The sequence below is a fragment of the Pundamilia nyererei genome, unplaced genomic scaffold, assembly GCF_000239375.1.
Source record: "Pundamilia nyererei isolate P.nyererei 1_Seehausen unplaced genomic scaffold, PunNye1.0 scaffold00004, whole genome shotgun sequence".
NCBI lineage: Eukaryota > Metazoa > Chordata > Actinopteri > Cichliformes > Cichlidae > Pundamilia > Pundamilia nyererei.
Window position 1 is genome coordinate 7,009,854 of NW_005187405.1, and position 21,769 is coordinate 7,031,622.

A 21,769-nucleotide genomic window follows, 5' to 3' on the forward strand; every position below is an offset into this window, starting at 1 on the left:
AGATCAATAAAGTAACAGGGAGGCTTCACAAGCACACACAAAAACATTTCAAGAATTAAATTCATGGAAAATGTGAATTGTATGGAGCGACTCCACACAGGATAAACGGAATAGCAAAATATATAATGTAAGCCTATGTGATTATTGGAGTCAGGTTAGTCCCCCCCGCCTCCCCAGCTCTACTGCGTAAAGTTGGACCTCTACTGTACTTTATAATTCTATCAAGTGGTATTACAACATAAAATACGCACTTTCTGCAGAGTGAAAGGACATGCCCAGCACTTATCTTCCCACACAGGACTGTGTTCGCTTGTGTTTCGTAAACACACCAAGGTGTGGTTTCTTTAGTCCAAAAGCAGCCAGCTTCCGTCTATTCTCAACACACCATTATCTGCGCAACAGGAGACGGGGCGGGGAGAGGCGCAAGGTATGTCCGCTGTCCGAAAAGCAGAGAAAAAAGACAACGAAAAAGTTATTATTTTAAATTTTTAAATATAGAGAGCTATCCAAAACAAACTCATAAACAATGAGTCTGTACGGATCCCCGTCAAAACAGCCCATGAGCGGCATGAGCAGAAGTACTTCACGACCGGAGTTGTCGAATTACAGAAACGACGTGTTCGGTGGAAACGGCTTCCAAGGGGAATACCAAGCAGGGGACGGCGGAGTCACCTACACCTTCTCCAGGCACTCCGTGCACGGCGGAGGTGTCGGAGGGCAGAACATGCAAGTTAGCATGGGTGGAGGCGGCGGTGCTATCAGGTAAGTGCCCTGAAATCACCTGTTGCTTTTGAGAGTGGTGGGAAAATTGCCGGTGTATTTGTAATTGTAAAGTGTGAAATGCATACGCATATACGATGGAGAAAAGTAGCCGGGGGTCTTGGGTGACGCATTAAAAAAAAGAAACGAATGGAATTACCTGGGAGAAAGCGAAACTAGTTTACATAGTATGCAAGGTTTTGTCAGCTGATTACTGGCAAGTTGGGAGGATTTATTTATTTTGATGAAGTAGTTCTTAAATTATATAATTGAACATGTATCAAGCAAATAACTGGGGGGCGGGGATCACTGGAAGCCCACCTTTGATTAGAACAAGCACACATAAAATGGAAACTGCACAGTTGACGTTGGCCTGCATTAGTGGTCAAAACTAGTCTTTCGTCAGTCACACAGCCTCGATCTCCTTACCAGAGTCGTCATTTTCTCATTTCCCCCAGGAATACGTACCCAAGTAATCCTGACGTGTTGCGCAATTTTCCGAGTCACATTGAAACATCCTCCCACTACTGTAATTCATGGTGATGTCAGCACCAAAAACTGTCGAGCTATTTCGCTTCCAATAATGTGGTGAAATAAAAAGAAAAATACTTTGCGGTGGATGTGGTGGAGTTGAAAGATTACAGCGTCTGTTTTTCCCTTTTGCACTAATGGCTCTTTTTTTCTCCATAACTACTGTGGACGGGAATAAAATGTAGACTAGTCATTTTTAAGTCCTTTTTATTTCAAGAAAGTTAGATCTGCGTCTGTTCACTTCAGTTTCCATGAAAAGCAATTCACAGCATCTGTCTTTGAAACTTTGTGTACTCAAAGCATTAAAAATCCCCAGAACCTAGCATTCGTTTTCTTCATTTTTACCTCTTCTGCTTATGTTGTTACGCGAGTCGTTTACAATCATGTTAAACAAATTTTCTCTGTGTACATAAAGAAATAAATACTGCTTCATTGTTTTCTGAATAATAATCCTTTCCCCCCCATGTGCAGTGCAAATGCTATTCAGCAAAAAGCCGCATTCTTGCAACAACAGTGTCATGAACAGCTGGAAAGAGCCAACATGATTCTCCGAACTGTAAGTGTTTTTGGCATATTACGCGGAACCCAACAGATTTGACTTGTGTTTTTTAACCTTTGTTTTTGGGAAAATATCATATAGAATACTAAAAAAAAGTCTTCGTAATTTAGGTGTGACAGTAGCTTTACACAATTTTGCAGCATGTAAGATGTCAGTGTGTGTTTTATGTGATTTTATAGGGGGGTTCCATGAAGGATGCTGAGAGGTTTTTACTTCTTGCTGAAGAATCCATCGAGCAGCTGAGGAACTGTAGCCAAACCATGAATCAATTGCGTATACCAAATGGTATTTTCAGAAGGTAAAACAGGATGCAGTATGTTTGTCTTTGCAAAGTGCAGGTGTACACTCATGTGAGTGAGTCTATGTACTCTCTTGGTTTGCATTTGCATGCATTAATTCATTACTGTGTAGCAGTATGAGTAATCCTGAATACACTTTTGTATATGTATGTGGGTTTAGAGATTACATGCACTTATAATCAGCTTGTGTATTAGTGTTTATTTTAAAAGATTCAAAGTATTTCTTTCTTTCTTTTGTAAAACTCTGCAGCATCGAACAGTTCCAGAACATGCATGCCGCTATTGCTCAGCAGCTTATGGGCAGCGTGACTATAAGACGAAATAGAGGCAGTGGAAGCTTTGAGGGGGGGAAGTTGTTTAATGATGCTATGGGCTGGATTTCCCAACAAAAGGTGAGCTCCGCATGTTCAGAGACAATAAACACAACAAATATATGCTGCATGGTTAAACTCAGCCATGGGGTAGGCTCGTGATCTCTGCAGAGTAACCCTGCCTCCCTTTCAGGGATCTTTGTACCACTTTAAAACATGCAAAAACTTTAGAAATCAGTTGTCACAATTACAGTTTTTGCACACCAATTCCTTCTTACTAGCATCAGAATCCACGTCTGACGCTTTTAGGGTCATCGTGCGAGTTGAGCTGTTTGTTCTGGCTGAATAATTGTAACTCTTTGTGTGTGCATGCCTACGTGGGTGCACTAGTGTGCATCATTTTTTATGCAAAAGGAGGAAGGCAAGGTTGTGCTCTTTTTCTATCAGGCTTTCTGACCACTCGTAACTGAAACCATCTGGACAAAACCTGCCAAAACCTGATCCGTGAGTGAAAGAAGCCGAGAGGGGTGTAGGAGGATTGAAACAAAGCAGGGAAGAGAGTGCCAATGATAGACAGGGAGAGAGAGAAAGAGAGAGGTAGAAATAAATAGAGCAGGAAAAGAGAGGGTGAAAAAGCTGTGGCTGCAAAAAGTAAGGGAGTGTGATATATGACACCCTTCACTGAGTCAGTTGCTATTGGACAGGGCAGTTTAGCCTATCTCTTAACATGCTCGTGGGAAAATGGCCTCCCCAGACCTCTCACCTCACTAGAAACACACCCTATTATTCATTCAGCTTGTCCAGCCTCACCCTTCTGTGTGTCATAATTCATTTACCTGCTGTCAAAACATATTTTCTCTATCAGTCTATGCATTGCTTTTCTTAAATGGCTACAAAGCTAGAGACAGATCACCTAATGTGGCCTTGTGCTGCTAGTTAGGCTTTCAGCTAATGTGCTGACATTCCAGTACATGTCTTTGTTGACCTTTTCCTGTTAGACTTTAAACCAGACCCTTTGTCTGTAGCGTCAGTTAAGTTTTCATAAAAGCAAAAGGGAGTGGCAAGAGAACGGAAGCTTTAAGAGAGAGGCGAGAGAGAGAGAGAGAGAAAAAAAAACATTCAAGTAAAGAACAGAGACTGACTTGAGTTGGTTTGCTGGCAGAGCTCCTATCAAAGCTAAGTGCTTTCAACAGGGGGGGAATAGTTGGAATAGTTGCTTAACAATGCACTTAATGATTTTATACTGACACCTAGAGGATCTACAGGGTAGGGTAGGTAAATAAGTCAAGACATGAATTTTACCGTATTATGTCCTGCATTTAATACTTAATAAACCTTCATAGGGCCAAGCATTTGGGTATTCCACATAACACTTTATTTTCCAGTTCAGTGTGTTGTTTAGCATGTTAGATAAACTGTTATTCTTCATCTTATAGCGCATGGTTGAGACCGCTCCATGGGGAGATGACTCCGCTGCCATAGAAAAGCAAATCCAAAGTCACAACAGCTTCCACAGCTCCATTCAAAGGAGCTCAGAAGTGGAACGTGCCAGAGATGAACTGGTAAGTTTTTGTCCTCTGCCTGACCCACGCTATGAAGTTTCTCATAAAGCTTATGTTTTAGCTCAAAGGTTATTCTTTAAAACATAAAAATGCCATGCCATTCTTTGCATTAGGGGTGCATTAATGGTGCAGAAGAAGAAACTCAGGGGAGGGAGCCAATCTGACAGTTAACTGAATAACAGAAAAATAGATGACTAAATGAATACCATAATGCATCCGTCTTGAGTTACTTAATGTTTTGTTATTAAGTGTTGCATTTGTAGCGTAATGTGATATTATTGTATTGTAAGTTACCCCTTGCTTTCTATGCCCACTGTGCATTAAGTATTTTTGTGGGCATTTTCAAAACGGAGCTAAATTAAACATCTCTTTCTTTAGAGTGCAAATGGTGAAAAGTACCACCTCTCCCTACTGGACCAAGAATGGGAAAGCATGATGGTAAAAAAACAATACTAATAAAACCTAAATAAATAAATAACCTCTTAGAAACATGTTTTAGTTTGTTGGAGTCTTTAGTTTTCACATCATTATCATTATTACAATTTGAAATTTGCTTTGTTTCAGAAAATGTCCCACAGCCGTCTGAATCAGCTGCGTGAGCTTCAGAACATCATCGAGGAGATCTCCCAGGCCATCATTTGGGTGAACGAGAGAGAGGAGGAAGAACTAATCTTTGACTGGGGAGACAAGAACATTGACTATTACATCCCTAAGAAGCAAGAGAGCTACTCTGTGAGAATCACCTTTTCTTTTTTCCTTATGTCTTGTGTGTTTTGGTTCTCTGGGCATTATGGAGTCCTTACTTTCTGTTTTGTTTCGGTTTGTGACAGAGGCTGATGAGAGACCTGGAGGTGAAGGAGAAAGATTTAAACAAGCTGAAGGTGAAATCAGACAGCCTTCTGGCCAACAGCCATCCTGCCTCTGATAAGATTGATGTAAGGTGTTCTGGTTTCTTTTTCATTTTAATTCCAAACAGTGCATTATTCTGCAGTTTTGTGCTGAGATGTCCATTTGTGCTCACAGGCCTACATGGACACCTTACAGACCCAGTGGAGCTGGCTTCTGCAGATCACTAAATGCATCCATGTTCATTTGAAAGAGAATTCTGCCTACAGCCAAGTAAATGCTCATATCTACCTCTGGTTTGATTAAAAAAAAGTATATAGCCTTGTATGTTTTTATGTAACCAATAACAAACCTTTATTCCTCAGTTTTTCAAGGAGGCCAATGAGACCTATATGAAGCTACAGAAGCAGCACGAGACAATTCGAAGCAAATTCACTTGTGACAAGAACACACCCCTGGACAAACTCACCGAACTCCTGAAAAACCTGGAGGTATCTTTTTGTAGTGCTTGGTTACAATACCACGGGAAACCCCTAAATGGATTTTCCTGTACATGCTAAACTCAAACTTTTCCTCTTAAGTGACATGGAAATCATTAAGGCCAGTTTTTTAAAGACTACATGAAAGTATCTAACTTTTATAGCTCAGTTAAGAACTTCAATTTGCTCTCACACAGACAGAGAAAGCACGCATCATGGAGAATAAGAGGCAGGTCCAAAGTCTGGTCAGCAAGTCCAAGTCTATTGTCAGGCTGAAGCCTCGCAACCCCGAGGAAAAGAGCAGCGGCCCGATCATGGTCCAGGCCTTATGTGACTTTAAACAAGACCAAGTAAGATGCATTTTTACACCCACGCACATATGAATAGAATAGAAGAGTTAAATCTTGCAGGTATAATTCAGTATGATCTGCGTGTTTCAGAAAGGTATTATGAAAGGAAATGAGGGCATCCTGAAGGACAACTCACAGCGCAGCAAGTGGCTTGTGACGGGGCCAGGAGGTCTCGACATGATGATTCCCTCGGTGTGCCTGCTCATCCCCCCGCCAAACCCCCTCAGCATCGGTATCGCCACCAAGTAAGAAACATTCAGTCACGTATTGATTTAGCCTGCTGAAGCTCATCTTATTCTTCTGTTCTATAGAATGTGATGCTTTGCTTCATATACAGTATTGGATGCATTGTGGGGCATTTTTTTTCTGCAGTTTTGCTTTATCCAGTTCTTCCTTGTGGTGACTTTGTCATAATTCTTTCTACATTTGCAGTTTCTTTTAAAAAGTGACTGTTTGCTTGTGCCGTTCCCCAGAAATGAGCAGTATTATGAAGCCATCATGAGCATCTGGAATCAACTCTTCATCAACATCAAGAGTCTCATTTCCTGGCAGTATTGCCTGAAAGACATCGATTACATCAACTCTCTCACCATCACCATGGTAAGATCACAAAAAACATTAAAATGAAATGTTGCATTCATACTAAGCAAAGTTTGTGTTTGCTCCTGTTTCCATTGTTTCATCGTGCCTGGTGCTGGGTCTAACCCTTCTCAATTGTCCTGCAGCTGTCAAAGATGCGTCCTGAGGAGTACCGCAACGTCATCAAAGGACTGGAGACTCATTACCAGGAGTTCATGCGTACCAGTCAAGGTTCTGAAATGTTTGGGGAAGAAGAAAAGAAATTAATCCAGGGCAACTTTGACAAGGCCCAGGCCCACTATGATACACTGGTCATCCAGCTGCCTGCGTACAGTGAGTTTAAATTCTCTTTGCCCTATTCCTACGAGTGTAACGGTTTGTTACTTTGGATTGTTATGACCTTTTCCTTCTCGTTACAATTGCCTGCTTTACCATGCTAGCAAAGCTGGCTTTAAGCAGTAGATTTAACTATGAATAAAAATTACTTTTATTCATTTATATTAATCTTAATCGGTATTTTGTAATCAGTTTATATTCTGGAGTTTAGCAGTTGTATTAGTCATTATGAGCCATTGTTAAAAGTGTAAAACAAAAATCCAAAACCAAAGAGCAGGGTGTATGCTTCACCCATGAATGTTGTATAAGGGCAAACCAGCACAATTCTTTGAAGTTGATTTTTTAAGAAAATAGTGCTTTTATGTCAATAAATTCATCTTTGTCATTCAATAAAGGGGAGAAAGAGACAGAATCCCAAAAAGTGGAAAAGGTCAAGGTGACCAAAATCTCTACCCCAAAACCCAATAACCAGACTGCACCACCGAGCTCCTCCTTAAGTCTCACACTGCTCACTAGTCTGCATGAGCTTCGACGCAGGCTGGAGTTGGCTGAATCCGGTCTTACCAGTCATCTCCACATTCCTCTGGGGGATAACAGTGTGTATGAGTGCTCAGTGCATATTCAGAAGCTCCAGGTAATTTATTCTTATAAAGTATAAATAAAATATAAAAAATATAGATAATACTCACATTGTATTACATAAGATAAATTGCAGTCTATTAGCAATGATAGCATCATGAAACCCTCATTTTGAAAGGGAAAAAAAAAAGAAATTTTAAGATTTGATTTAACTGAATATCAGATAATATTAATTTCTAGGCTATGAACCAAGACCTGGACTCAATTTACGATGAGTACTTGCGCCTCCGAGAGATGATTACAAAGCAGCTGGAAGGGATTCCTGCGGACTCGGAGCAAGCCAAGTTCCTTCGCTCTGAATTAGATGTAATCAGTCAAAAACTTGCAGGTCTGCAGGACCTCCAGTCAACCTACCTTCAGAGGTACGTTATATCCATTCTGTCATGATTGAGTAAATGCTGTTTTTAAAAAAAAAGAAAAAAAAAAGTGATAAAGTGTAGGAACAGAAGTTGTAGTTGTTCTCACAAGTTCAATATCCTTAACATTATTTTTTAATGCTACATTTTTGCAACAGACTATCAGCACTTAAGACCTTGCTTCAGAGCCTTATCAAGGTCGAGGATATCATTAAAGTTCACGAGGCCCGACTGACCGAGAAGGAGACCAGCTCTCTGGATCCTCGGGAGCTGGAAAACCAGCGGCTCACACTAAAGGTTTGATGCACATTTTATATTTTCACAAGTGTTGTCTCTTGCTTTGCTGGAATGTAATCCTTCTCTGAGCTCCCATCTGTATCTTAGAATTGTATCATCTAGGCGGGCAAGAACAAAAAATACATGAATAAATAAATAATATCAGCCTATATTCCAGTATCAATATGTCTGTGGTAGAGTAATATAGGCTACTAATATGGCTTGAATGATGTAAAAATAGTGTATTATTAATAAGCTTTTCAGCTTTCTTTGAAAGCAAGTTGCTCTGAAGGTTATAATTCAGAGCCAGTATTAAATGGCTCATCAGGCTATAAAATGTGTTATAACAATGTTATAATTCTGGTCATTTTTCTGCATGACGAGTTGCTGCCATTTCTTTATGACACATTTTAAATGGCACACTTAAAATTTTTATAGGAGTGTTTTGACATTGCAGCTGCTTTTTTGCATGTAGGGATCGAAATCTACAATCATTTTGCTTGGCTCCTTTTTACTAGCAGTGATCAAATAATAACCAGTTCATTTTGGTGATAAAAACCTGAGATTTTACTTTGACTCAACACTATTAAGAGTTTAGTCTTTTGATACCTTTTTTGTGTGTATGAAATAACCAGATGCCAATGTCTGCTTTTGTCTCAAGTTAAGTTTTTTTTTTTTTTTTTTTTAATATATCAAAATCATGACATACATTGTCCAAGTGTGCAGCACCAGTTTTAAAAATGTAATGTGGTTTAGATAAATGGTTCTAAGTATTCTTTTTTTGCGTCTGTTATTCTGTATTGTAGCAAATGAAGAGTGATTTGGAACAGAAAAGAGACCTGCTGACATCTATGGAGTCTGAGCTTTCTACAGCAGTGCACTTGAATGATCAAATTTCTGACTCCTTCCACAAATGCGACATAGATTTATCCAAATACTCAGTCTTGGTGCGTCAGTTGACTGACCGCTGGCGCCGCATCCAATCACAGATAGATAGCAGGTATGGTAGAATTATTCGTCCATGTTCATATTGGTCCAATACTTATTTTTCTGTGTTGCCCATTCATCATTGCTGGTAACAACACTAAAAATCTTCTTTCATTCCTTCCACTTCCTTTTCCTTCAGAGTGTGGGACCTGGAGAAGCAGGGGAATCAGTTAAAGCATTATCAGCAGGGCAGCACTTCCCTGGAACAGTGGATAGACAATGCCAGGAAGCGCCAGGACACCCTTCAGACCATTAAGATCAGTGACATCCAGACCCTAATGGACCACCTTAATCAGCAGAAGGTATGTCTTTCTCTGTTTACATCATGTTTATTGTTTTGTATTGTTTTGAACTGGCCTGGTCTGATTTTGACTTGGAAATATCTACTATTTACTGCTATGTGTTTCATGGATTTTGTATTATTCAGCAACAACTCTGTTTGTTTTGTTTTGTTTTAATGTATAGGCACTTCACAGTGAAATCAAAGGAAAGAAAGAGAAAGTAGAGGATGTACAGAAAAATGCAGACACATGTGCAGCCTCTATAAAGGTCGGTAGTTGAATTTAAAATGCAGTTATACATCTAAAAGTGTGCTAGACTAGACAGCAAAATGAAAGTTTATGTTGCGTTGTATGTTTTCAGGACTATGAGCTGCAGCTGGCTTCTTACAGTTCAGGCCTGGAAACTCTTCTTAATGTTCCCATCAAGAGAACTATGCTGCAGTCCCCTGCTTCTGCTGTCAGACAAGAGGTATGGACGTTGGCCTTCAAACACTTTGCTCTAATCACCTTTTCATATGCATATTTATTAATATTCTAACTTTATGTTTATTGTGAGCATTGCCATTGTTAGTATTGCACATTTGGAAAACAAGTTAGCCATTGTATATTTTTGGAGTTATTGGTTACTTGCCATTTGTTTGTTGAATTGAACAGTGGATACTTTCTTTATAGGTTTATATAATATAATTAAAGTTACTCCCTTATTTCTTTGTGTCCTTTAAACATGTAATCATTACCAAATTACTCATCATCTGTTCATTTTGTCTCATCAGGCAGGTGAACTACAGACTCATTATATAGAGCTACTTACCCGCTCTAGTGACTACTACAAGTTCTTAGGGGAGTTGCTGAAGAACATGGAAGAGCTGAAGGTGGTTACTGAATTTGCATATTGTTGTTTAAAAACTAGTATTTCTGTTAATTAATGATATTTTAATAATAAATTCTAATATTAGAAAAGAATGAATGATAAATTTAAAAAGAGGTTTATGTGAGAGTATGACAGGATGTAACTGATGTGCTTTCTGTTTTCGCCCTTTCTTTCCTCAGATAAGGAACACCAAGATTGAGATGCTTGAGGAGGAACTGAGGCGTCTGAAGGAGGACCTCAATGATCGTAACCAGAAAAACAAGTCTCTGGAGGATGCTATGGCCCAGTATAAGATGGAGCTTAGTCAGTTACAAGATCAAGTCATTTGTACTGAGGAAGTGAAGAGAACCTCAGTAATACAGGTTAATGCTGCCAAGGAGAGCCTGGACAGCACACAGAGCAAGCTTCATGAGCTTAATGATGAGCTGACACGTATTAAATACCAACTTGATGAAGAAAAACGGAAAAGGAGGCTGGCAGAGGAGCGCTACAACAGCCAACAAGAGGAGTATGAAGGGGCTGTTCGCCGCAGACAGAAAGAACTGGAAGAACTCAGCTGGACTAAGATTGACTTAGAAAAGGCAGTGAAAGACAAGGAACGTGAGGTTGAGAGGATGAAGATGCAGCTGGAGGAGGAGGCGGCACGTCGACGAAATGCTGAATCTGAAATGTCAAAGGTAAGAACACAGTGCACCCAGGAGATTAATCAACTTAAGCAGACATACGAGACAGAGATCCACGTTACCAAGACCACAATCCTGAAAGCCTCACAGCAGAAAGAAGAAGACGCAACAGAGCTGAGGCTGCAACTTGAAAGACTCGCTGCTGAGAAGAGAGATGTAGAGGAGGAGCTGAGGAGACTGAGGCAAGCGATTGCTATTACAGAGGAGCAGAAAAGCAGGGCAGAACAGGAGGTCAACCAGCAGAGGGCCTCAGTGGCACAAGAGACTAGGGTGCGCAGTGAGCTGGAGGTGCAGCTGATAACACTCAAGCAGCAGAGAGAAGAGAATGAGCTCAAGTTGAAGGAATCCACCAGAAACAATCAGGAAAAGTCCCGGGAAATCAGCGTCCTAACATTTAACCTGGAGGAAGAAGGGAAGAAGCGGAGAGCTCTGGAGTTGGAAATAAATCACCTGAAACAAGCTGAGGCAGAGCTGAAGACAAAGAACACTTCATATCAGGAGACAATTAACAAACTGAAAGTGTCTGAGCAGGAGATCCGTATCACTCGAGTGGAGCTGGAAAAGCAGGCCAGTGAGAAAACTAAGGCTGAGCAGAATTATGCCAGGCTGCAGAGCCGTGTCAGGGAACTTCAAAGCTCTGTGGATGGGAAAGAAGCTGAGCTGGCAAAGCAGAAGCAGGCAACTCAAGAGGAGTTCACTCGTAGAAAGCGAATGGAGGCTGAGTTGGAGAGGATGACACATACTTGCAGAGAGCATACCACCACAATTAGCTCGCTAAAATCAATTCAGATAGAGGCTTCCACCTCTGGGAGAAAGTATGAGCAGGATCTCAAGGCTCTTCAGGAGGCTCTGGATAAGAGTCTGAGGGATCACAAAGCTACAAAGGAGGAACTGGCAAGTGTAACAGCTGAGCTGAAGACACAGAAACAGAAGCTCCAGCAGGAATTGACCCGTATTCATGAACTAAACCTGCGTAATGAAAGCCTTTATAAGACTATTGAGGAGAAGAGCCGCCAACTTAATGAGTATACCACAGAGATTGAGAAGCTAAAGACTCTGACACAGAACCTCACAAAGGAGAGACTGAAATTGGAGGAGGAGCTGAGAACCGTTAGACAAGAGAAAGATGAGATGAAGCTCAGCAAAGATGCTATTGATGGAGAAAGTGCTACTCAGATTTCAGCCTTGCATGTCCAACTCCAGAGTAGCATCAAGAGGACGTCAGAGCTCCAGGGTCTCATCAATGACCTAACCAACGAGAGAGAAAAGCTTAAATCGGAAATAAACAAATTCCAAAAGCAGTCAATTGAGGTATTTTTGATTGTACTGACGGATCATTACCAATCATCACATCTAATGATAATAATCGCTCCTTGCATGACTTGGTATACATGCAATAAAAGTGAGCCTGATATCAGAGTAGCAGTCTATAATTTGTGATTTGCCTCTTTTAGCTTAGCATTTTTGCATGTTTTTACTTACTTAAAAAAATAGCTATGCATTTCATTTACCCATTCACTTATGGCACTTATGAACTTCATTCATACCATTAAACAGTTTAACACTAACATGCTGGTATGCACAAATATGTACTTTAGTTCAGACAGGTCTTAACAAATGAAGGACATGTAATTTAATCTAAATTGTTTGTGTTCTATATGTGGGAAAATGTCTTGCATACATGACAATATACTTTCTTATCTCTTCACAGACTTCGCTTGTGGTGCAAGAATCCCAAAGCAAATACAGTGAGCTGCTGCTGGAGAAGGATAGTTTTCTGTCCAGGATTAAACTGTTGGAGCAGGACAAGACTCGTCAGCTGCGGTTAGAAGAGGAGCTCAATCGCATCAAAGTCACACTAGAGTCCGAGCGTCGAAACAAACAACAGCTGCAGGAGGAGAAAAATTCAATTTTCAAGGAGCTAAGCACTATAAAGAGCCAGTATGAGCTGAAAAGTTCTCAGATTAGGCAGTGCGAGTCAGACAGAGATAGAGCCGATCGAGAGAGGCTTTCCCTCAAGAGCGAGATCGAGAGGCTCATGAGGGAGCTAACGAGTATTGAAGAAAGGTACAAGAGCCGTCTGTTGAGCTCAGAGAAAGAGGCAAAAGAGCTGGCTCTCAAGAAGGAGTCCCTGGAAAGAGAAATACGCAGACTGCAGCAGAGGCCCAACACTCTGAATATGCAGACCCAGACAGATGAGAAGGTCCAAACCATTGATCCTTCAAAGCTTCTGTTTGACAGCGTGCGCCGCAAAGTTACAGCCCATCAGCTTTGCGACTGTGGTATCATTAGTAAAGCTACTCTAGATGAACTCCTAAAGGGAAGACGGACAGTGAGCGAGGTAGCTGCAGACATCCAGGTTAACCTTAAGGGCAGTGGCATCATTGCTGGTATGACATCTACTTCTCAAAGGAAAATCCCGTTCACTGAAGCCAAAAACAAGAATATGCTCAGCCCAGAGAGTGCCCTTAAGCTTCTGGAAGCTCAGGCAGCAACAGGCTACATAGTGGATCCTGCATTTAATGAGAAGATGCCTGTGGATACCGCCTGTTCAAGAGGGATTGTAGACACGGAAGACAGAGATACCTTGTTGAAAGCTGAAGCTGCTAGCACAGGTTTCAAAGATCCATACTCTGGCAAAGTGTTATCTGTGGGTCAGGCTTGCAAACAAGGCCACATAGACAAAGAGACAACCATCCGCTTGCTCCAGGCTCAAGAGTCTGTTGGGGGTATACTGGATCCTGTTTTGGGTGTCTTCCTACCAAAAGATCTGGCCTTGGACCGCAATCTTATTGACGAGGACCTCTACAGGGCTCTGACTAAAAAACCAACCTGCTATCTGGATCCAACAACTGGACAGAAGACAACTTACAATGACCTTCGGATGAAGTGTACAGTGGAACCTGTTTCTGGCTTGCTTCTGATCTCTGGTCCAGAAAAACCCTTGACAGTGAAAGGTCTCCGTGGTGAAGTCTCTGTCTCAGAACTCATCGAATCTGAACTTCTGGATGAAACTGACTTGCAGAAGCTCAGTCAGGGCAAACTCACTAGCAGAGATATTGAAGACAAGCTAAAGACCTATCTCCATGGCTCTACCTGTATTGCCGGGATCTATGATGAAGCCAATGACAGAATACTACCTTTTTATCAGGCAATGAAGGAGGGTCTGCTTATGAGAGGCACCACGTTGGAGCTTCTTGAGGCCCAGGCTGCTTCTGGCTTCATAGTTGATCCAGTCAACAATGTTTTCTTGACAGTGGAAGACGCCAGCAAGAGGGGTCTGATAGGGAAAGAGTTTAAGAACAAGCTGTTGTCTGCAGAGAAGGCAGTAATAGGATACAGAGACCCAAACACAGGAAAAACTATATCCCTCTTCCAAGCTATTGAGAAAGATCTTATTGAGAAGGGTCATGGAATCCGACTGCTCGAGGCTCAGATTGCCAGTGGTGGGATTATTGACCCCAAAGAGAGCCATCGTATTGATGTTGCTGTTGCCTATAAGAGAGGATACTTTGATGAGGAGATGAATGAAATCTTATCTTATGAAGGGGATGACACAAAAGGATTCTTTGATCCTAATACCAAGGAAAACCTGACATATCTTCAGCTGAAGGAAAGGTGCATCAAAGATGAAAAAACAGGTCTATTACTGCTGCCACTAAGAGACAAGAGAAAGCCCCAGAAGACGCAGGAAAGCCGCACAAATGTCCTACGCAAGAGGCGGGTTGTAATCGTTGATCCAGACACTGGGCTTGAAATGTCAGTGAGAGAGGCCTACCACCGTGAGCTGATTGACTACGATACTTTCCTGGACTTGTCAGAGCAGGAGTGTGAGTGGGAGGAAATAACTATAACAGGGTCAGATGGCTCTGCACGCTTGGTTATAGTAGATAGAAAAACTGGAATCCAACATGATATTCAAGACTGCCTAGAGCGTGGTGTCATTAACCAGAGCACTTTGGATAAGTATCGTGCTGGAACAATGACCTTGACCCAATTTGCTGACGAAATTGCCAGCAGAAGCAGCAGCCTTGAAATGACCATTGCAGCCAGCAATGTTGATGACATGATCACCTGCAGCAGCCCCACCCACACAACACCATCTTCTCCTACTGTCCGTAAACGCTTCAACAGTATATCTATTACAGTCTCTCCCCCTGAGATGTTTGATGACCACAGCCCTGTGGGGGCTATATTTGACACAGAGACCTTGGAGAAAATAACTGTTAGTGAAGCGCTTAGAAGAGGCATAGTTGACACTCTTACAGCACAGAGGTTGCTGGAGGCCCAGGCATGCACAGGTGGTATCATCAACCCTGCTACTGGTGAGAGACTGTCACTGCAAGATGCTGTCCATCAGAGCATCATTGATGAAAGCATGGCCAGTAAACTGAAACCTGCCCAGAAAGCTTATGTTGGCTTTGAGGATGTGAAGACTAAAAGAAGGATGTCTGCGGCAGAAGCAGTCAAGGAGACATGGCTGCCTTATGAGGCTGGCCAGAGATTTTTGGAGTTTCAGTACCTGACAGGGGGCCTGATTGAACCTGGCACTGGACGTCGCGTCAGTATTGAAGAGGCTATCCGCAGAAAATGGCTAGATGGTCAGGGGGCCCAGAAGCTTCAAGACACTCGGAACCACCAGAAGAACCTGACCTGTCCCAAGACTAAACTGAAAATATCCTACAAAGAAGCCATGGACAGCTGCATGGTGGAGGAAAGCAATGGCATGAAGATGCTGCAAGCCTCGTCTGTGTCTACCAAGGGAATCAGCAGCCCTTACAATGTCTCTAACCCAGGATCTCGCTCTGGCTCAAGGGCTGGGTCTCGTACCGGCTCGAGGAGTGGATCACGTAGAGGCAGTGTGGATTACACCTCTACTATGACCTTTACATCCAGCAGCAGTACCATTTATAGTTCTAACACACACTTTTAATTCACTCCACAGAATGATAATAATTAATCACATAAGAGTAGCATGTCTTTTGCAGTTTGCTTGTTTGCTTTTATTTTTTATAACCTTTTTTTTTTTTAAAAACAAACAAAAAAGAAGTATTGTACTTAAAAGATTGGGGAGGTGTTTTGTTTTTGTTTGGTTTTTTATTTTTTTTAGACCTTTTTTGTTTGCAGGTTGTAATGATAAGTTTCAATATTAGATGCTGAGTGCTATTTACACCTTTATCACAATAGATTTTTAGTAGATATAACCTTATTTCAGTTCATTTTACTACATGATGACTTTTTATAACAATATTGTTGATTTCGTCTTTAACGTGACCTCTGAATAAATTTCGCTTTTGTTGTGTTGTGTGAACATGACAGGTTAATTCATGCATTATTGAAAGAACATTTGTTGTTGTTGTTGTTGTTAATTGGAAATCCTGAGGCTTAGCAATATATGTTTTACATTGCAATACAACATATTTTACATTGTAACTGTAGAAAATTGTTGCTACTAAAATGCTGTTGCCCGCTATCAAAATAAAGTTGTTACAGAATTTTACATGCCTTTTTGTCCTGGTTCATTTAAATTAGCTGTTGCGTGTATGAGGAGAAGCTAGCTAGACAGCATTGTTTATAAGGATGACTCTGATTGTAATGCTAAAGTTGTTCTGGGATCCCTGTTTAAATGCAACTCACTATATTACCCTTGATCTTACACAGATTGAGAGTGAAGTTTCACTCTTCAGTTGATTGATGGTGGCTTGAAATATCTGTTAATAAACTACATAAATAAATAAAAACATTGCATAAGATATCATGAAAGATCCATGATTTACCTTTTGAAGGAGGTTGATTTGGATCACTGGAGATCCTCATAATATGTGTAATTTGAACTCGGTCTATGTTAATGTAATAAAGTGACTATTCTTAAAAAAAAAAAAAACTTTAAAAAAAAACTAACGGTTTGAATATTCGTAATACACCTGTGAACTACTGAGGAAATAAAATGTACCTTTATGAAACATTAAAAAGTTGTTGCCTAATTTAAACTTACATATATATTAAAGGTTTTAAACGGTAGGTTATAATTTCTTACAATTATATATTTCATTATGTCATGAATATGTATTTACTTGTACAGCAGCCATATGAAAGGTGATTATGTGGGTGTGGGATGGCAGGAAGTTAAAGTCTGTGTATGAGTAGTGAGGGTGAGAACAAACAAATGGAAGGGGCAGAGGGAGGAGGCCAAAGCGAGGGGAGGTAGGTTGAAAGGGGAGGGAAGAAGGCAGACACCCACGGCGGAGCGGTAGGAGGACTATCCCATGCCAGGACTTGTGGCGGCTGCAGCGGTAGCCTGGACTAGAGGAAGTGTTTTGGAGGCATAGGAGAAATAGCAGCAGCAGCTTTTCCCTTTTTTTTCAGGATACGAGCAAGATTTTATTTTATTACCAGCAGTGACAGAAAGGAGCGAAAGGAGCCCCTGGGTCCAAGCAAACTCCGAATAGCCACAGAGCGCATTCCAGCAGAGGAAAATGAGCCTCCCAGCCCGCAGTAAGCCTGTTTGACGGCTGAGGGCTCTTTGAGACTCCGGACTTTATCATATTCCTTTTCTTTCTACAGCTTAAACTTGCTTAAAAAAGGAGGAAAAGAAGACTCACCCCGAAAAAAAACAAGTCGTTGCTTTCACTTTAAAAAGGTAAGGCATGTTACCCGAAACAGTTCGCCAGAAGAAGACAAGAGTTTTAACTGGGGCTGGTCAGCGCTTTAAAAAGCGGGATGAGACTTCCACTCTGTGGAGAACTTTTCAACAGTCACACTGCAGTGAGGTCGTCCACAGAGTAAAACAGGGCAATGCTTTGTATTTAGTTTGGCTAGAAACAGGGTGTGCGTGTGTGCGCGCTCTGGTGTAAAAATTCTGAAAACAGGCAAGCGAGTCATTCATTCTGATCAGATTTTTTTAATGTCTTTATTTTTACATCATGTTTTTAAATAGAACTATTTAAATGCCTTTTACTGAAACTTCCTAAAGTCAGGCTTAGTAGTCTTTTTAGCTTTTAAACGTTTACCCCAGTGGATTGTATTCTGCAATAGCTATAATTTGGGGTTCCTTGCTGTTGTGGGCTATGGTCTGCTGAAGACCTTTTATAATGTGAAACATATGGGACTATGGAGGACTTGCGTCCAGTAGTCCAGAAAGCTTCAACAGAGATAGGGCCTACCTTTCTGTTTGGGGTGTTGTACTCGTGAACAGGTATTCGAGAGACATGACTGATTAAGAAAGTTTGTCTTTTTTCTCTCTGTCTGTCTTTTGAGCTAGAGCTGCTGCATGGTATGTGCAGCCTTAAGGCTATGATTCTCAGGCAGCCATTGTTGATGACATGCACAAGTGTCCTTACATGATAGCAGGTACAGAGTCTACGTCTTCCTGCGTTTACACCCTCTTGCAACTAGTTTGTGAGTTGTTGTGAGCATTTTACAGGCTGAACTCTTCCAAGATTTGGTTTAATTTAGAGTTGCATGACTAATATCTAACCCTCCAGGCGAAAAGAAATGAGTCAGAAACACAAAGAGTTATTATTATTATTTTGCATGACTGGTAACAGGAGGCACTTAGAAAGGGCTGGCAGAGCAACACATGAATGGGGATCCCGATAGTGTAGTTTGGACAGGTGGGTTGGCAGAGGGTTGGGACTGTGTACTGTAAGCAGAACACTGTGATCCCAGCAGGAGACAGAGCAGTGGGGCATTTCATTTTGTCACAGCACCACTCTCTGTACATGTGCAAGTCATTAAACAGAGAGGAGACCTGGAGTATGAAAGCAATAAAGTGGCAAAAATTGTTTTAAAGAAAAAGAGAGGGTGGCGGGGATAGAAAAAGGGAGAGTGCTAACGTAATCCATTCTGGAGCACATTCCACGCTGACCCTGGGATTGAAAATGGTAATTAGGGACTGCTTTAGGAGCCTTCTGGGTGCACAGATTTGCTCAGAGCCAGGGCTGTCATTTTTATTTCCTTCAAAATGCCTCGTGAAAATGTGAGACAAATACATGCTAGAGTTCCAGAGTTACAAAATAAACGTACTAAAAATACTCCGCATCCACGTCTGTGGCTTTTTTCAATAGTTCTCAGGGCTTGTTTATTTCAGTCCTTCAGCAGTGAATGGGTGTCAAAGCCACAGCATAAACATACAGAGCCCCTGACAGGAAAAGGCCAGAACAAACTGTGGCCTTGTCCTTCTCTGGGCTCTTAAAGCCTGTCATGTCTCTGTGAGCATGTTATTCCACAGCATGGTGCCACACTCACGCCAAGTATGAATACATGGCGGTTTTCGAATGGTGAAGCTGATGGTATCAGAATTATTAGAAGGCTGTTAGATGTAATCGCTAAATATTATCAGGAGACTCCAGCCACACGACAGAGGGAGAAAAAAAACAAATGGGTTCTGCTTGCTGGAGAGGGCAAAGAAAGAATTAAAGCTAAATGCAGTGTAGGAAAACATTTTTGTCCGGCAGCAGCCTGCAGCCAGACTTCCTGAAGCATTTATGGCACTTTAGGTGTTACTCAGGTTTGCAGACAACAGCTTCAAAGGCTGTTAATCTTTCCAAATTCTCCCAAAGAGACAGCAGTGTTATGCATGTGTACCTGCTTTTTCCATAGGTATTTAATAGAGGACTTCTGCGTGCTGGGAAGTTTTGAGGTTTATCACATCAACTTTGGCTGAGGCGGCGCTCACTCTGTACCAGATAAAGCAAGCTTGATGATTTTTTTTTTTCATTTCAGTCCCATCATTTCAGTTTAATTGACCTGTGAAAATATTCGAGCTGTCTCAGAAATGGAGGTTGTTGCCGCAGCATGTCAATCACAGGACTGAAGTTTGAGCCAACAGAACCAATTTGGGAGTGTGAATGGGGGAAGGGATGCCCTGATTGCTTTCATATGTGCGCTGTTTTTTTGTTTTTTTTTGTGTTTCGCTCCGTCTCATCTTGTTTCTTGGTGATTTGCAAGCTATCCGCTTGATTATGCATTGGGGAATTTAGTTAGGTAATACCGATTTGTTTTGGATTCTAATAATGGCTTGTAATGCAAATGTGTCATATTTTCAATAGGCTTTTACAAGCAAGAAAATAATGCATTGATTAGTTCAGAAAATCGTATATCCTGCACAAATTTTAAAGCTTAGGGTTTATTTGTCATTGTAGCAGTGATGTTTTCAGAAAAAAAAATGCAGCATTCACCCTAAACTTGAAAATTACATTTTTCTTTCTTTAATCTCAACAAGCCTATTTCTTCTGGTAGTTTGTGCACATATTACGTTACATATTAAATTCACTAATGGAAAATCCAGTTAGGGATACTGTAGACAGCTTAATCACAAAGTTCCACATAAATCAGTTTAGTTGCCGAGGCTCTGCAGAGTCTTATTATTTGTGAGTGACAAGTATGTAAAGTTTTTGCCAACTCTTATTACCACAATAGACTTTAAAATAAACAGCCATGAGGTCATTGCTCACATGATCAGGCTGTCATTTAACCCACAGGGCTTGCCCATGTCTGGATACAAAGACGGTCCTCATTGGTTTTTATGCCCTATTCCACGATGCCGCTTCTTTTATCTCATGGTTCACCTGCTCGTGCAGAGTGGAAGATTCCATGTGGTGGCCAGGTGACGGGTGTGGCCCATTAAAGAGGCCTTCATCCCAGCACGCTTCACCGTACACTCCTCAACATTTCATTACTCATAAAGGAACGTTTGATTAATTCATTTTCAGCAAGGTTCCAGGTAAGAAAGGCATTTGGAATGAGTCGTAAGTGATGGTCATGCGTGGGTGAACGTGGCTGACAGCAGCAATGCAGCCTAGTCAAGCACCTACCTGCAAGGGTTGGAGCTTGGGGAGCCAGACACACCCTAATCCCCCAACATCCTGACCTTAGTAAACCTGTTGCAGCTTGTTCACCGTAAAACCTGGCAACCTCGAATCTCTCTCCGTTTCCCGCACTCCTCTACCAGCCTTGCTCTCACAGTGCCATGGGTGGGCTCTGGATTTGAGTTCCTTGGTACTGCTTATTCTGTCTTTGTGAGCTAATGCTGTGCCTCAAACCAGGAACAAAAGCAGTCAGTGCAAATTAAAGACCAATTATCTTTAGTGCGTGCTGGGGCAAGCTGCTCTCGGTGGACTGAGTGAAGGGTGGGAGAATTGAGAGGAAAATGCCGATTACTGCAGTGCCGCTACACATGAATGTTTCATATGAAAAATCGAATACTACTTAGAAGTTCTGTCACGTGTTATGTCATTTTTAGATACTGGCTACATTTGCACATCTTTAGAGATCCGCCCATTTGAACTGGGTGGAAACCTTTCCTTTTTCACTCTGTTTAGTCTTATTCAATTTGGTGGTATAATTAAAAATTTATTAGTTTTTTGTTGGAAAATGTGCAGATTTTTTTTTTCTTTTAACTTTTGAACAAAGCCAGACTAAAGCTTCATTTTTTTACTTTATGAACTTAAAAACTGTGTCTCTAAAGAAGAAGGGAACACGTTAGAGTTATGCTTTAAAATACAATTATACTGCTTCTTGCAGAAAATTGAGCCAGTATCATTCTTTGGTTAAGTTGATACCTCTTCCACACAGTTAGCACAGTACTTTGACACTTTCAAAATATTACGGGGCCTTCTTCCCATTGCCATGCCCTTGACGCAGAGCCTAAGTCCTGGCCTTTCTGTTCATTAATTTCCCATTAGTCAACAGTTTTTCCTTAAAGTCACTAGGGAAATAAACTAACCCGGTCATTAGCTTCAACGACCTGAGGACCTGAGCGCCTCCTCCAACAACACACACACTCACAAAAACACAGCACAGTCCCTACCAGTGATGACCTCTTCACATGGCCTCTTTCATTCCGCTCTGAGGGTTCATTTAAGCCATGGCTACACTGTCCCTGATTTATGGCTCCCTCACTGTGCCCGTTCAAAGTGATGGGCTGTAGCCTGCAGTCGTCTCAGAGTTAATTAATGGACGCATTCTCGACAGGATCGTTTAATCACAACAAACAACTGGGTTCAGTCAAGAAGAGCGATGATGATATCTTTGGCAGCTTTAGCAATGTGCTTCTGTTTTTGTG

General features: G+C 41.4%; 2 protein-coding genes across 4 annotated transcripts in view; both read left to right on the plus strand.

Moving 5' to 3' along the window:
- Window positions 1-341: 341 nt before the first annotated feature.
- On the plus strand, window positions 342-16,203 carry dspa (desmoplakin a). 2 transcript variants are annotated; one of them, XM_005721393.1, is made up of 24 exons: window positions 342-762; window positions 1,762-1,846; window positions 2,029-2,147; window positions 2,399-2,540; window positions 3,896-4,021; window positions 4,400-4,459; window positions 4,586-4,753; window positions 4,852-4,956; window positions 5,045-5,140; window positions 5,233-5,358; window positions 5,544-5,696; window positions 5,787-5,941; window positions 6,170-6,296; window positions 6,422-6,608; window positions 7,007-7,245; window positions 7,431-7,612; window positions 7,765-7,903; window positions 8,689-8,882; window positions 9,009-9,171; window positions 9,335-9,418; window positions 9,512-9,619; window positions 9,924-10,022; window positions 10,201-12,015; window positions 12,416-16,203. In XM_005721393.1, exons 1-24 carry the CDS (start codon window positions 527-529, stop codon window positions 15,635-15,637), a joined length of 8,130 nt encoding a protein of 2,709 aa, XP_005721450.1. In that variant the 5' UTR covers window positions 342-526; the 3' UTR covers window positions 15,638-16,203. The 2 variants fall into 2 exon arrangements, with proteins under 2 accessions (XP_005721450.1, XP_013767701.1); XM_013912247.1 differs by having other exon boundaries at window positions 343-762; window positions 10,201-10,698.
- A 756-nt stretch (window positions 16,204-16,959) lies between these two features.
- The window catches only part of tns3 (tensin 3), a 31,992-nt gene continuing 27,182 nt past the window's right edge, over window positions 16,960-21,769 (plus strand). For both annotated transcript variants that reach the window (XM_005721395.1, XM_005721396.1), the window contains exon 1: window positions 16,960-17,344. The gene's annotated coding sequence lies outside the window, so the exon portion shown is untranslated. The remainder of the gene's footprint in view (window positions 17,345-21,769) is intronic.